The 12,386-nt window shown below is 34.6% G+C and overlaps 1 protein-coding gene across 1 annotated transcript in view; it reads left to right on the plus strand.

The window, feature by feature from the left end:
• The window catches only part of Tm9sf2 (transmembrane 9 superfamily member 2), a 60,224-nt gene that overhangs the window by 22,853 nt on the left and 24,985 nt on the right, over nucleotides 1-12,386 (plus strand). The window contains exons 4-9 of the mRNA XM_005317018.4: nucleotides 630-757; nucleotides 5,893-6,022; nucleotides 7,520-7,644; nucleotides 8,833-8,944; nucleotides 10,042-10,121; nucleotides 11,151-11,259. Coding sequence (XP_005317075.1) covers nucleotides 630-757; nucleotides 5,893-6,022; nucleotides 7,520-7,644; nucleotides 8,833-8,944; nucleotides 10,042-10,121; nucleotides 11,151-11,259 — 684 coding nt within the window. The remainder of the gene's footprint in view (nucleotides 1-629; nucleotides 758-5,892; nucleotides 6,023-7,519; nucleotides 7,645-8,832; nucleotides 8,945-10,041; nucleotides 10,122-11,150; nucleotides 11,260-12,386) is intronic.

The raw sequence follows: 12,386 nt of genomic DNA on the forward strand, positions 1-12,386 counted from the left end.
AAGACATAAATGGCTCCTGATGAATAAGTTCTAGACTCCAAAAGTGGAGGGATCCTTAGTTTTTTTTTTTTTTAAAGTTATCAAGTTTGATTTCACCTTTATTATTTAATCAGGTCCTGAAAATTGGTAGCCTTTAAGCTTGAGTGAAGGGTTGTGTTTACTTTGATTTTAGATATCCAACTGATTCTTTTTCTTATCACATTGTATCATGTTCACTTCTGACTCTCTTTCAGCTGACACTCGGTGGATCACTTAATATCTATTGAATATTTGAACATGAAGATTTGTCTATTTGTTACTGGAAAGCTATCAACCCCAGAATTCTAAAACATGAGCATGAGTTATTACTATTGAGAGAATAATGTTTCATTTTTGTTCTATATGTGTGTTTCTTTTCTTCTGGAATCATTTACATTTAAGAGGTAGATAGATTAAAATCATCAAAAAGAAAAAAACTTAGAAGAAAAAATGATGACTTGAGTTTTTAGAGAAATAGTATGATTAAAATTTAAATCTGAGCTATAAAGAATTTTACAGTGTTTATTTCATAATACTGTTGTCTATGGTAAATCTTTATGAGGAACCTGAATATTTTTTCTTAAAAGACCTTCCACTTTCTTTTCATACAGTTTACATTTAATAAGGAGGAAACCTGTAAGCTTGTTTGTACGAAAACATACCATACAGAGAAAGCCGAAGACAAACAAAAGTTAGATTTCTTGAAAAAAAGCATGTTACTGAATTATCAACATCACTGGTAAGATGTGGAGATTTTGGGTTTTGAGCTTTTTCCTTTTCAAGATGAAATATCTATTTCAATGACTAAATTATTTTGTAGACTGTGTAAATATAGCAAATTAGTCCTTTTTTTAGTAGTAGTAGCAGCATGAAGTAGTAACTTTTACTTGCCAGAGCATTATTAAATTTGACAGTGAGGGCTGGGGATGTGGCTCAAGCAGTAGCACGCTCGCCTAGCATGCGTGCGATCCAGGTTCGATCCTCAGCACCACATACAGACAAAGATGTTGTGTCCGCCGAGAACTAAGAAAAAATAAATAAATGCTAAAATTCTCTCTCTCTCTGTCCCCCTCTCTCTCTCTTTAAAAAATAAATAAATAAATAAATTTAACAGTGAAATTTAAAGTATCATCTTTTAACCATGCTTAGATTACTGTCATACCTGATCCTTCTTGACCTGGTACATAGAATCTTTCATATGTAGAAACAGGAGCATAGTTATGTGTTAGGGAAAGGGCCTGGATCAGTATTCTAGAGAAATGTTCTTTTATATTATGAGTCATTAAAAAAAAAATCACAGCAAAACAAAATTTAACTTTTATTTGATGTTATATGATTAGCACCTACTTCAAGTCAAACACTTAGATTTTGTTTAACATGTCTTTTCTTTTTGTAACCATAATGCAACATTAACAAGTTCCTGAGTATGGATGCGCATGCCTGTAATCCCAGCAACTCAGGAAAATAATACAAGAGGATCCCAAGTTCAAAGCCAGTCTCTGCAATTTAGGGAGACCTTGTCTCAAATTTATAAAAAAAGGCTAGGAATGTGGCTCAGTGTTAGAGCACCCCGGGTTCATCCCCAGTACTAATTAAAATAATTTCCTTATCAGTTTGTGTCAAAATCAAAAAGCATCTAAAACTATTCTAATTTTGATTCCAAAATTATATGAATTTATTATTCAGACTCAAACATAAGAATGTTATAAAAGGCTCTCAAAAGCCATCAAGTTTGACCATTGTTAATCTTGCAAATAATTTTGCTTGCAAATGCCTGTATTCTCTGAATTCGTTTACATGTGTTTTGCCTCTTCAGAAAGTGTAAGGTGCTGGAGATGGTGACCAGGAGAAATATCTTTTGTTGTCTATGTCTCAGGTTGAATGTTTGTCCACCCCCGGGGAGGGTGGGAACCCTAGACCTCAGTTTAGAGCTGATGCATCCCAGGACAGGTACTGTGGTTGAAGCCTCTTGTTCCTTTTTGCCTGCTCCGTTCTTCCCCACCATTCTCCTGCCATACACATGTAAAGAAGTCCTGGAGAAGGCACCTTGGGGCATGTGCCCTTCCCTGAACTAGTCTTCCGTGAGGTAGTTCATTCTGATCAGCAGACCTGGGCAGTAGGTACTTGAGCCCCATAGAAATGAGCTTCCCTAGGCAAGCAGGGCTCTAGTGGTGGGAAGGAAAAGGTTCTTCAGAAGCTTGCCTGCTGCTTTCCATCCAACTCTCAGTGCAGACAGGGAACTTGAAGGGTTCCTCTGTCTCCTCCTGTCTTGTTTCTGATAAACCAAGAGTTTCCCCCAGCCCCCGAAAGTTACTATCAGACACACTTAGTTGCTGGAATGGTATAACTTGGCATACATTTACTTATTCATAAGTAACTGAAATTTCCCCTGATCTTTTTCTTTTCCTTCAAAAACTTTCAAAATAACATTTAAGGCTCAGTTCTTGTATCCTCTTCTCACATCTGCTCCCTCCATGTTTATTTACTTAAACACCAGCTGATTTATTGACTGAAGGCTCTTTGGGCCTGTGGGTGATTTTTAGTCTCATTCCTACCTTTCTGGTGCCATGTACAGTCTTGCTCCTGTTGATAATAGAAGCAGCTCTTCTTTAGTAGCCTCCATGCAGGAAAATATTTGGAAATATTTTTAACTAATTTTATGATGCAATTAACCTAGACACTATACTTTTCATGTGTGTTTCTGAATTTTTCGGTGCATATGCAGGTATGTAAAAGTGTGCCTTTTTTAAGTTGCACAGCTGAAATATTGTACACATTATTCTGCGCCTTGCTTGTTTCATTTTTAAAAAATATTACAGGCATTTTTCCATATAATATAAATTTATATTCACTGCATTCTTTTTCATAGTTGTAGGACATTCCATTACATGAATGAACTATAATTTTATCTCCATAACATTCTAACCATGCATGAATTCATTGTTCTCATTATAGTTAATAATAGTTAATTTTATTACTTAAGAGTGAATATTTTTCTTTCTTGTTTGGGACATCAAAACATGATTTAAGAGCAAAGGTGGCAGGATTGCTTGAGCCCAGGAGCAGTCTGAGCAACAGACTGCAACTTCAGAGGCTGAGGTAGGATAGCAGGCTTGAGGCCCACCTGAGCAACTTAGTAAAACCCTCTCTCAAAATAAAAAATTCAAAGGTCTAAGAGTACAGCTCAGTGGTGGAGACCCTTTTGTTCAATCCCCAGAACCACAAAAATAAAACATGATTTGAGGATCATTGAGGCTTATTCTATCAGTGGCCTAAGCTGTGTTGTCATTCTTGAAACCGACTAGTATTTTGGCACTAGCCCCGGACACCTGAATTCCCTTGGACTGTACTCTCTGTGTGTGGTTCATGATCCTGCTCCTTGCCTACATTTTGAAATCTATGACTTTCGGTGTATATGCACATACTAGGCAAAAGCTACATCCCCTGGCCCCTTATGATGTTTTTTTTTTAAATAAAAGCATAACTGCTCAACTAGTTACCAGAGTACTTATAATTTTTTTTTTTTTAAGTTATAGAATTCCTACACATGAAGGGATCTTGAAGATATTTCAGTGCATTTAGTCAAGACACCAAGTCAGGAACAGGGAATGTTGCTCTGTTTTCAGAAATTCAAAATCATAATGGATTAGATAAATTTACTCATATTAGAACTACACAGAATGGGCTGGGTTGTGGCTCAGCGGTAGAGCACTCACCTAGCATGTGCGAAGCCCTGGGTTCAATCCTCGGCACCACATAAAAATAAGTAAAGGTATTGTGTCCAGTTTCAACTAAAAAATAAATATTTTTTTAAAAAACTTCACAGGATGACTTAAATACTCAGTTTCTTTGCTTTTTGGCTACAATTTTGATTATTCCATTATGATCAGAAACTTTTGTAGCTAATGTATCTACCAGTGTTTCATATGGAATCCCTGGAGGATAGAGGGAAAATGGGAAGGAGTCCTTCATGATAAAAAAAAAAAAAAAATTGAGACCAATTATTCACCTTTATCCTTTCAAGCTCTTTTCTCATACCCTTTTTCACTCTGTTGGGTCAGAAATAGGAATTTTAATGTTTTGATGTTAGAAATTGAAATAAATACTACTCCCTGACTTAGGAAGGTGGTAATTTAAAACAATATTCTTTAAACTTTTTTACATGTAATTTAAAGGTTTTTTTAAAAAATACATCTTACTACCAGAAACAGGCTGTTATATTAAGGCATTATATAGATGACAAATAAGTAAATGTGAGATATTTGCTTTTAAAAAACCCAAATTGTGCTTGAAGTCCTCTTTTTATCCTCCCTCACCCCAGAATGGGGAATGGCTCCAGAGCCTTGCATATGCTAGCGAAATTCTCTACCACTGAGCCATATCCTCAGACCTTTTATAAAATTTTGTTTTTAGACAGGGTCTCACTAAGTTGCTGAGGCTAGTCTCAAACTTTTGATCCTTCTGCCTTAACCTCCCAAATAGCTGGGATTATAGGAATGAACCACCACACCCAGTGAATTCTTCATTTTGTGACTAGCACTTTAATTTTTATGTAGTGCTTTAAATCTATTGCCTCATTGATTGAGCTTCATTTTCTATCTAAAAAAATTAAAGCAATTCACCAATTTCTTTAGGCCTCCAGAAAATCTGAATTATTTAGTCAGGCCCAGTGGTGCATACTTGTAATCCCAGCAGCTCAAGAGGCTGAGGCAGAAGGATTACCAGTTCAAAGCCAGCCTCAGCCAAAGCGAGGTGCTGAGCAACTGAATGCTAGACAAGCACTCTACCACTGAGCTACCCTCAGCACAGAGAGAGAGAGAGAAAGAAAGGGCATTGAGAGAGGGAGGAAGGAAGGAAGGAAAACCTGAATTGTTTACATAGCATTGTTTTATGTTCCGTCTTTTCGTGGAACTAGTAGCCTGCTGGTTATAATAATAAGCAACTTAATAGTATAGGTGATTCTAAAATTTGGAACATTGCGTACTATTAAATAGCATTTAAATGTGACAAGGCATGTTATATTAGGTCATTAATGTACACCTTGGGTGAATATAGAATCATAATTCTACTTCCTAGGGCACACATTAATTAACAAATAAAACATACCCTGGAATGTCATCGTATGATTATAATATAGCTAGTATATTTTTTGTTCATTTTTCAAAATGTGTGTCCTGCAGTGTGCACTGGGCATAGGGGACCTCACGTGTAGACTTTTATAGCTGCTGTATGTGCTACAGAACTTTAAAGAAATTATTTGGATTTACAATTTCAACAGTTAATTCTCTAATTTTCATGTTTTTTTCCCATTACCCTTGAACCCACAGCCTTGCACATGCTAAACAAGCACTCTACCAACTGAGCTATCCCCTCAGTCCCTAATTTTAATTTTTTCTTTTTTAACCTGGCCTTTTGGTTAATATTTTTTTCATATCTTATAATTATATTCTCCTTTAATTGAGTTACTTGAGTAATAAATACATTTACTTCTAATTATTTAATAAACTGTTCCCAGGAAACTAGATATATAGCTTTATACCTGTTTAGAGCTATGAGTGTTCTGCTAAGGGTAAATTATATTTAGTTATCAGATAATATGATTTAATTAGCAATTGCTACAAGTTATTTTACAAAATTCTTGACTCCTATATATATTATAGTTTCAAAGAAGCTATAAAATGTTTTCATACATATATATTTTTTAATATATTGTCATATAATGTCATTACTTATAAAATACTATGTTCCATCAAAGTTCTTTAAGGTTTTTTGAATCTTAGGGCATTTATATTTTACAAAGCAATGACACTGATTTAGGCATTCTTAATCATGTTTGCTGGGTTCTCCTCTAACTTCACTCATTTCTGTACATAGGATTGTGGATAATATGCCTGTAACATGGTGTTATGATGTTGAAGATGGTCAGAGGTTTTGTAATCCTGGATTTCCTATTGGCTGTTACATAACAGATAAAGGCCATGCAAAAGATGCCTGTGTTATTAATGTAAGTTTGTGATAAACTATACTGCTTTTAAAAACATGGGTTTTACTTTGTATACCATCAGAGATATGAAAAATTGTGCTCTATATGTGTAATAAGAATTGTAATGCATTCCGCTGTCATATAAATAATTTTAAAAAAAGGGTCTTAAGAGAATTTGGTCTTTGACAAAACTTATCAACATTCATTAAACAAATACAGTTCAGGTGTTCTAAAGTATTACTACTTAGATTTTAAACTGAGCCAGATTAAAACATGTAAATTTAACTCCAAAATTAAAATAATTTAGATTTGGGCTGGGGTTGTAGCTCAGTGGTAGAGCACTTGCCTCGCACGCGTGAGGCCCTGGGTTCGATCCTCAGCACCACATAAAAGTAAATAATAAAAATATTGTGTCCATCTACAACTAAAAAAAAAAGAAGAAGAAGAAATAATAATTTAGACTCACTTTAACATTTACTGAATGCGTCTTTTGTATACTAAAGGCTATGCTAAACTTTTGTTCTCTTAATATTTAGATTCATAAATGTACACATAAAAAAACAGTGCTAGGTTGGGGGTTGTGGCTCAGAGGCAGAGCACGTGCCTCGCACATGTGAGGTGCTGTGTTCGATCCTCAGCACCACATAAATATAAATAAAATAAAAATATTGTGTCCATCTATAGCTAAAAAAAATTATAAAAAAAATAAACAAAGAAAATAGAGTGCTAAAAAGGCTCCATTACATGTTTATAGGCTTTATATTGCAAGTTGATAGTACACTTGTTTTAAAGTCTTGACCTGTCTGTAAGGCCATTCTTTTATAATTAAAAATGGATTAATAGGAGCTGATAGGATAGCTTAGTGATGGAGTACTTACCTAGCATGTGTGAGCCCCTGAGTTTGATCCCCAATACAGTAAAAACAAAACAGAAAAATAAAATGGATTAATAGAATGGAGACATTAATTTAGAAGGTAATTAAAATTATTGGGAATATATATTAGAATTTTGTGTAATCATGACAAACTAATTTACTGTTTTATTATAATCTGATAAAAGTTAGTGTGAGCTAACTTGGTCATAAAACTGGTTATGTTAATGCTTTTGTGAGAATTAATCAGAAATACTTGAATAAGGTAGATTATTGTTTAATCCAAAGTTACAGACTTTTAGGGAAGAAAAATGTTTAAATATGTAAGATTTAGCATGGCTGTAATATTTTAAAATTTATTTTGTTATTATAAGTGAAAAGTTGGAAAATATTAGATTCCTGTTCTTTTGAACCAGGTATTTATTAAATTTTATGCAAATAGTAAAACTTTAGAAAGCATAATTTGTACTTCCCCTAGTTAATTTTTGGCTTATAAAGATTTTAAACTTAAAATGTAAACATTTTTAAAGGAGAAGATTTAAAATTCTAAATTTAAAATTTTCTTCTTGTCATCCATTTTAAAGATTTATGTTTTGATTCTTCCTGTAGCCAATTTTCTGCCTTTAACTTTATGTTCTGTTTTATAGTCAGAATTCCATGAAAGAGATACATTTTACATTTTCAACCATGTTGACATCAAAATATACTATCATGTTGTTGAAACTGGTTCCATGGGAGCAAGATTAGTAGCTGCTAAACTTGAACCAAAAAGGTAACTATACAAATAGACAAAGAGTAAGAAACACAAGTGAAATTCAGGTCCAAAGAACAAGTATTTGAGACCCAATTAACTTATTCCATAATCATTATTCTGGCATTCCAGAATTGTGACTAAAACTCCCTTTAGCATAGTTTGTTACTAAGTTCTTCAGAGAAACTCTAGTTCTCATTTTTCCTTTATAGTAAGTGGTCAGGCCAAGGTGCCTTTCTGTTTTGTTTTGCAGCTTGGGAAGTTTTTTGTTGTTTGTTTTATTTTTTATTATTATTATTATTTTTTTTTTTATAGTTGTAGATAGACAGAATGACTATTTTATTTATTTATTTTTCTGTGGTGCTGAGGATCAAACCCAGTGCCTCACGCATTCTAGGCAAGTGCTCTGCCACTGAGCTGCAGCCCCAGACCAGCCTGGGAGTTTTGACGCAGTTGGTTTGCCAGTGTGTAGTGGAGAACACGAGTGGTTGGCACAGTGCTTCATTTTGAGTGGACGGAGAACTGCCTCCACATCATGTGACTTTCCTTGGGTCAGAGACCCCTGGGAGCTGAGTCGTGCTGCTGTTTCCAAAGTTTTCATGCAGTGTTAAGATACCAGCATGGGAAGAGCTATGGAAAGAGCACCTCTTCAAATTTCAGAGGTGTTAGCATGAAAATATGTATTTTGATTTTTTTTTTCATGATTTTTTTTTTTTTTTAGCAAGTGAATTAGCCATCTTCTCTCATCACTAGTGGTAAAGAAATGCAAACCATAATAAGGTGGCTGTGCATTTAAACCCCATGGGTGGGTTGTTTGTTTTATTTTTCAAGTTTATTTAGCTGGGTACAATGGCACACATCTGCAGTCCCAGCACTTAGAAGTCAAGAAGGATCATAAGAGTACAGGAGTTTTTTGACCATTTTGGGCAAACAATATAGAGAAATCCTGCCTGGGGGAAAAAAAAGATTACTTAACGCTCTTAAAGTGTAGTGTTTTTAGAAGTTTTTTTATAACTGGAGTAATGATTTTGTACACGCAATTTAGCCCATTATTTACATGAAGTAAACACTATTAAATATGACATGAATAATTTCATCTTGGAGTATTAGCAGTGTTGCAAAATATGGTACAGAATTTCTAACCTTTATTTTATCCCATTTTTTAAACTGTACTTTATCAGCATCTCACCAAAATGTTTCTTCCCACAGCTTCAAACATACCCATATAGATAAACCAGACTGCTCTGGACCCCCCATGGATATAAGTAACAAGGCCTCTGGGGAGATCAAAATTGCCTATACTTACTCTGTTAGTTTCCAGGTGAGTTTGTTTTTATCTTTGGTATAACTGAGAAATTGATTTTAAATTTGTACTACTTAAACTAATTAAAAATACTAATGATTAAGCTTGCCAAATAGTTAAACTATTAATGAGCTGGTTTTTAGAATAGTTTTTCAGTACACCTGTACCAGCCAACATAATCACTCCTGAAACTAAGTTTCAGTTTAAATGGAAGGGAATAAGAAATTGAAGAATTGAGTCTGACTTGTATTATGCCAAAGAGATGCATACAAGACAAAAAATTGGCTGGGGATGTGGCTCAATGGTTAAGTGCCCCTGAGTTCAATCCCTAGTACCAAAAAAAGGATACAAAATAGGCATAGAAAATATAGTGAAAATGTCAAAGACATATGCCAAAAACATTTGGGGAAACAATACCATTTTCAAAATCAGAACTTGAGTATGGACTTAAGAGTTTCCTGTTGCTAGATTTTCTTAGGAAATTGAAGGAAGTATTTTTATCAGTGAATGTGGTTCTAAAGAGTGTAACAGTTTACTGTGAAAATTTTAGACAGTATTCCCCTCTGTATTAAAAAAAAATGATTTTGGCAGTCTAATGTAGTTGTGACATTTAATGTCCCCATGTAGTGTTTAATTTTGCAAATCCAGCACAGTAAACAGTATATTTTTCTAGATATTAGGAGCTCAGTGCCAGATGCTCAGTGTACCTAGGTTATGATTTTATGGTCTGGTTAGCTGTCCCATAGGGCCAGAGTAAAGAATAAGTTATTCCATTCAATTATTTCTGAAGAAATTAAACATAGCTCTAAATTTGACATAGAAAATAAACCTTTACCAGCTGTATTTTAAAACAAGACTTTTAAGAACTCAAGTTTGTAGGTATTGCTAGAAATTCATAAGTTTTTTTTGTTTTGTTTTATTTTGTCTTTGTTTTTTCATTTACTGCTTAATCTTATCCAGATTCCCACTCTGTAACTCCCTGAATCCACAACTAATCCTAGTTATGATCATTAGAAATTACAGGTGTTGACTGAATGGAAGGAAGGGCAGGCTCTGGAAGGGAGTTATGGGATTATTGATGTGCTTTGTCAGCAGTTTTTTCCTTCCACCTCTAGGAAGATAAAAACATCAGATGGGCATCTAGATGGGACTACATTCTGGAGTCTATGCCTCATACCCACATACAGTGGTTTAGGTAAGAGTACAGTCTGCTTTTGGCTGTCTACTTATTCTGCCCTCTTTCCCTTTGAACATCTCACGTACTCTCTCATCCTCTAATGCGTTCAGAAGTTTGGACTCGGGTTCAGGTTCTGGCTTCAAGTAATGAGTTGTTTGTCAGGGCAGTCTGTTTCTCAAGAGTTCACCTCTTTGTCTAGAAATACCAAGCTCCTGGGATCATTTGATGATTAAAGGAGGTAATGGCACAGAGCATCTGAGAACATTATTGGGACCCAAAAGTGTGCAGTAAATAGAAGTTGCTGCTATTGTTGCAGCTATTATTATTCTTTCCAGAACATGACTCAAATCTTACCTACAAGCCTGTTCATAGGTGCCATCACTCTCCATTTCCTGATTTGCTGGTTAATCTTTTTGACGCTCACTAATCTATTGAGTAAATTTGTTCTTCAGTAAATTTATTGAGGATCCAGGCCAGTCCTTTGTTGTTTCCTTGTATATGATGCAAAGATTCAGGCATAATAGTTATTTAATAATGTTGATCATGGATTTAACAAAAAACAAAAGAAGGTCTAATTCTAAACAGACTCTAAAACTATAGGAACCAGAAATATCCCTCTGTAGTAGAGCTCTTGCCTAGTATGTACAAGTCTGTGGGTTCCATCCCCAGTACTGCAAAAACAAAACCAGAAACTCTATTAGGATAAATATACAAAGCTATATGTCCATTAGAAGGAAACATAGAAGAACACATTTCATTGGATTTGTTGAATTTTAGGTATTTTAACTTTGATTTAAAAAGATTTTATTTTAGTTATAGATGAACACAATACCTTTATTTTATTTATTTATTTTTATGTGGTGCTACGGATCAAACCCAGAGCCTCACATGTGCTAGGCAAGCGCTCTACCACTGAGCCACAACCACAGGTCTTAACTTTGATTTTGATTCATTCTGTTTTAATGTTACTCAATAAACAGTTAAAAACTGTTTAAATTCTTCTGTAGACAAAGCTACAGATTAATTGTGATGTTCTTATTTTTACAGCATAATGAATTCCCTGGTCATTGTTCTTTTCTTATCTGGAATGGTAGCTATGATTATGTTACGGACACTGCATAAAGATATTGCCAGATATAATCAGATGGATTCTACGGTGAGTGGGAATATTTTATCTAGTCTTTGGTCTGTCAAAAACAATCTTTAGGGCTGGGGTTGTGGCTCAGCGATAGAGCACTCGCCTAGCACATGCGAGGCCCTGGGTTCAATTCTCAGCACCATATAAAAATAAATAAATAAAGGTATTGTGTCCAACTAAAAAATAAATATTAAAAAAAATTTATTATTCCTTTAGAAAAAGTTGAAAGAGGGGCTGGGGATGTGGCTCAAGCGGTAGCGCGCTCGCCTAGCATGCGTGCGGCCCGGGTTCGATCCCCAGCAGCACCACATACCAACAATGATGTTGTGTCCGCCGAGAATTAAGAAAAAATAAATAAATGTTAAAATTCTCTCTCTCTCTCTCTGTGCGCCCCCTCTCTCTCACTCTCTCTTTAAAAAAAAAAAAAAAAAAAAAAAAAAAAAAAAAAAGAAAAAGTTGAAAGAATAGCTTTAAAAACTGTTCAAAACATTCTTCCCAACAATTATCTTGAATTCATATTTTTAAATAGGAAAGTGATACTTGAGAATAATCCCAGTGACTGGGGAGGCTTAGTAGCTTAGTGGTCAAATCCCCAGTACCCGCCCCCCCCCCCAAAAAAAAAGGAAAAAGATATCCTCTAGAAGTTTAGTAGTCATAGCATTCAGAGCTAACTATTCATAGCCTCACCTGTTTCAGTAGGTCACCTTCTCTTACCATGTGCCATTAGCTCTATCAGCTTCATTGTCCCTACTCTACACTATTGAATGATATAATTCCCAGACTATTTTACTTAAATTTTTAATTGAATTTTTGTCCTTTCAGCCTTTTGGTATATTCAACTTAATTTCAATGTCCCAGGCTTATGTATTCTCAGACACTTTAAGTTGCATAATGTTATACATTTTGTAATTTTTTTTTATTTCATGGCAATACAGTAACAATTTTTTTTTGTAAGAATCACAGTAATTTGTAATGAATGCAGAAATATTCCAAGTTTTCATTGTTTTCTATTCCCCAGTTTCCCTATCCTTAGCCCCCAAACCTTTCTATCCTTTTATGATTGGGAAAAGAACATTAATATTTTAGCATTTCTACTCTTTGTTTCTTTTTTATGACTTTTATTGATTATAAGTCTTAGTAGACTT

The sequence above is a fragment of the Ictidomys tridecemlineatus genome, chromosome 6, assembly GCF_052094955.1.
Source record: "Ictidomys tridecemlineatus isolate mIctTri1 chromosome 6, mIctTri1.hap1, whole genome shotgun sequence".
Taxonomy (NCBI): Eukaryota; Metazoa; Chordata; class Mammalia; order Rodentia; family Sciuridae; genus Ictidomys; species Ictidomys tridecemlineatus.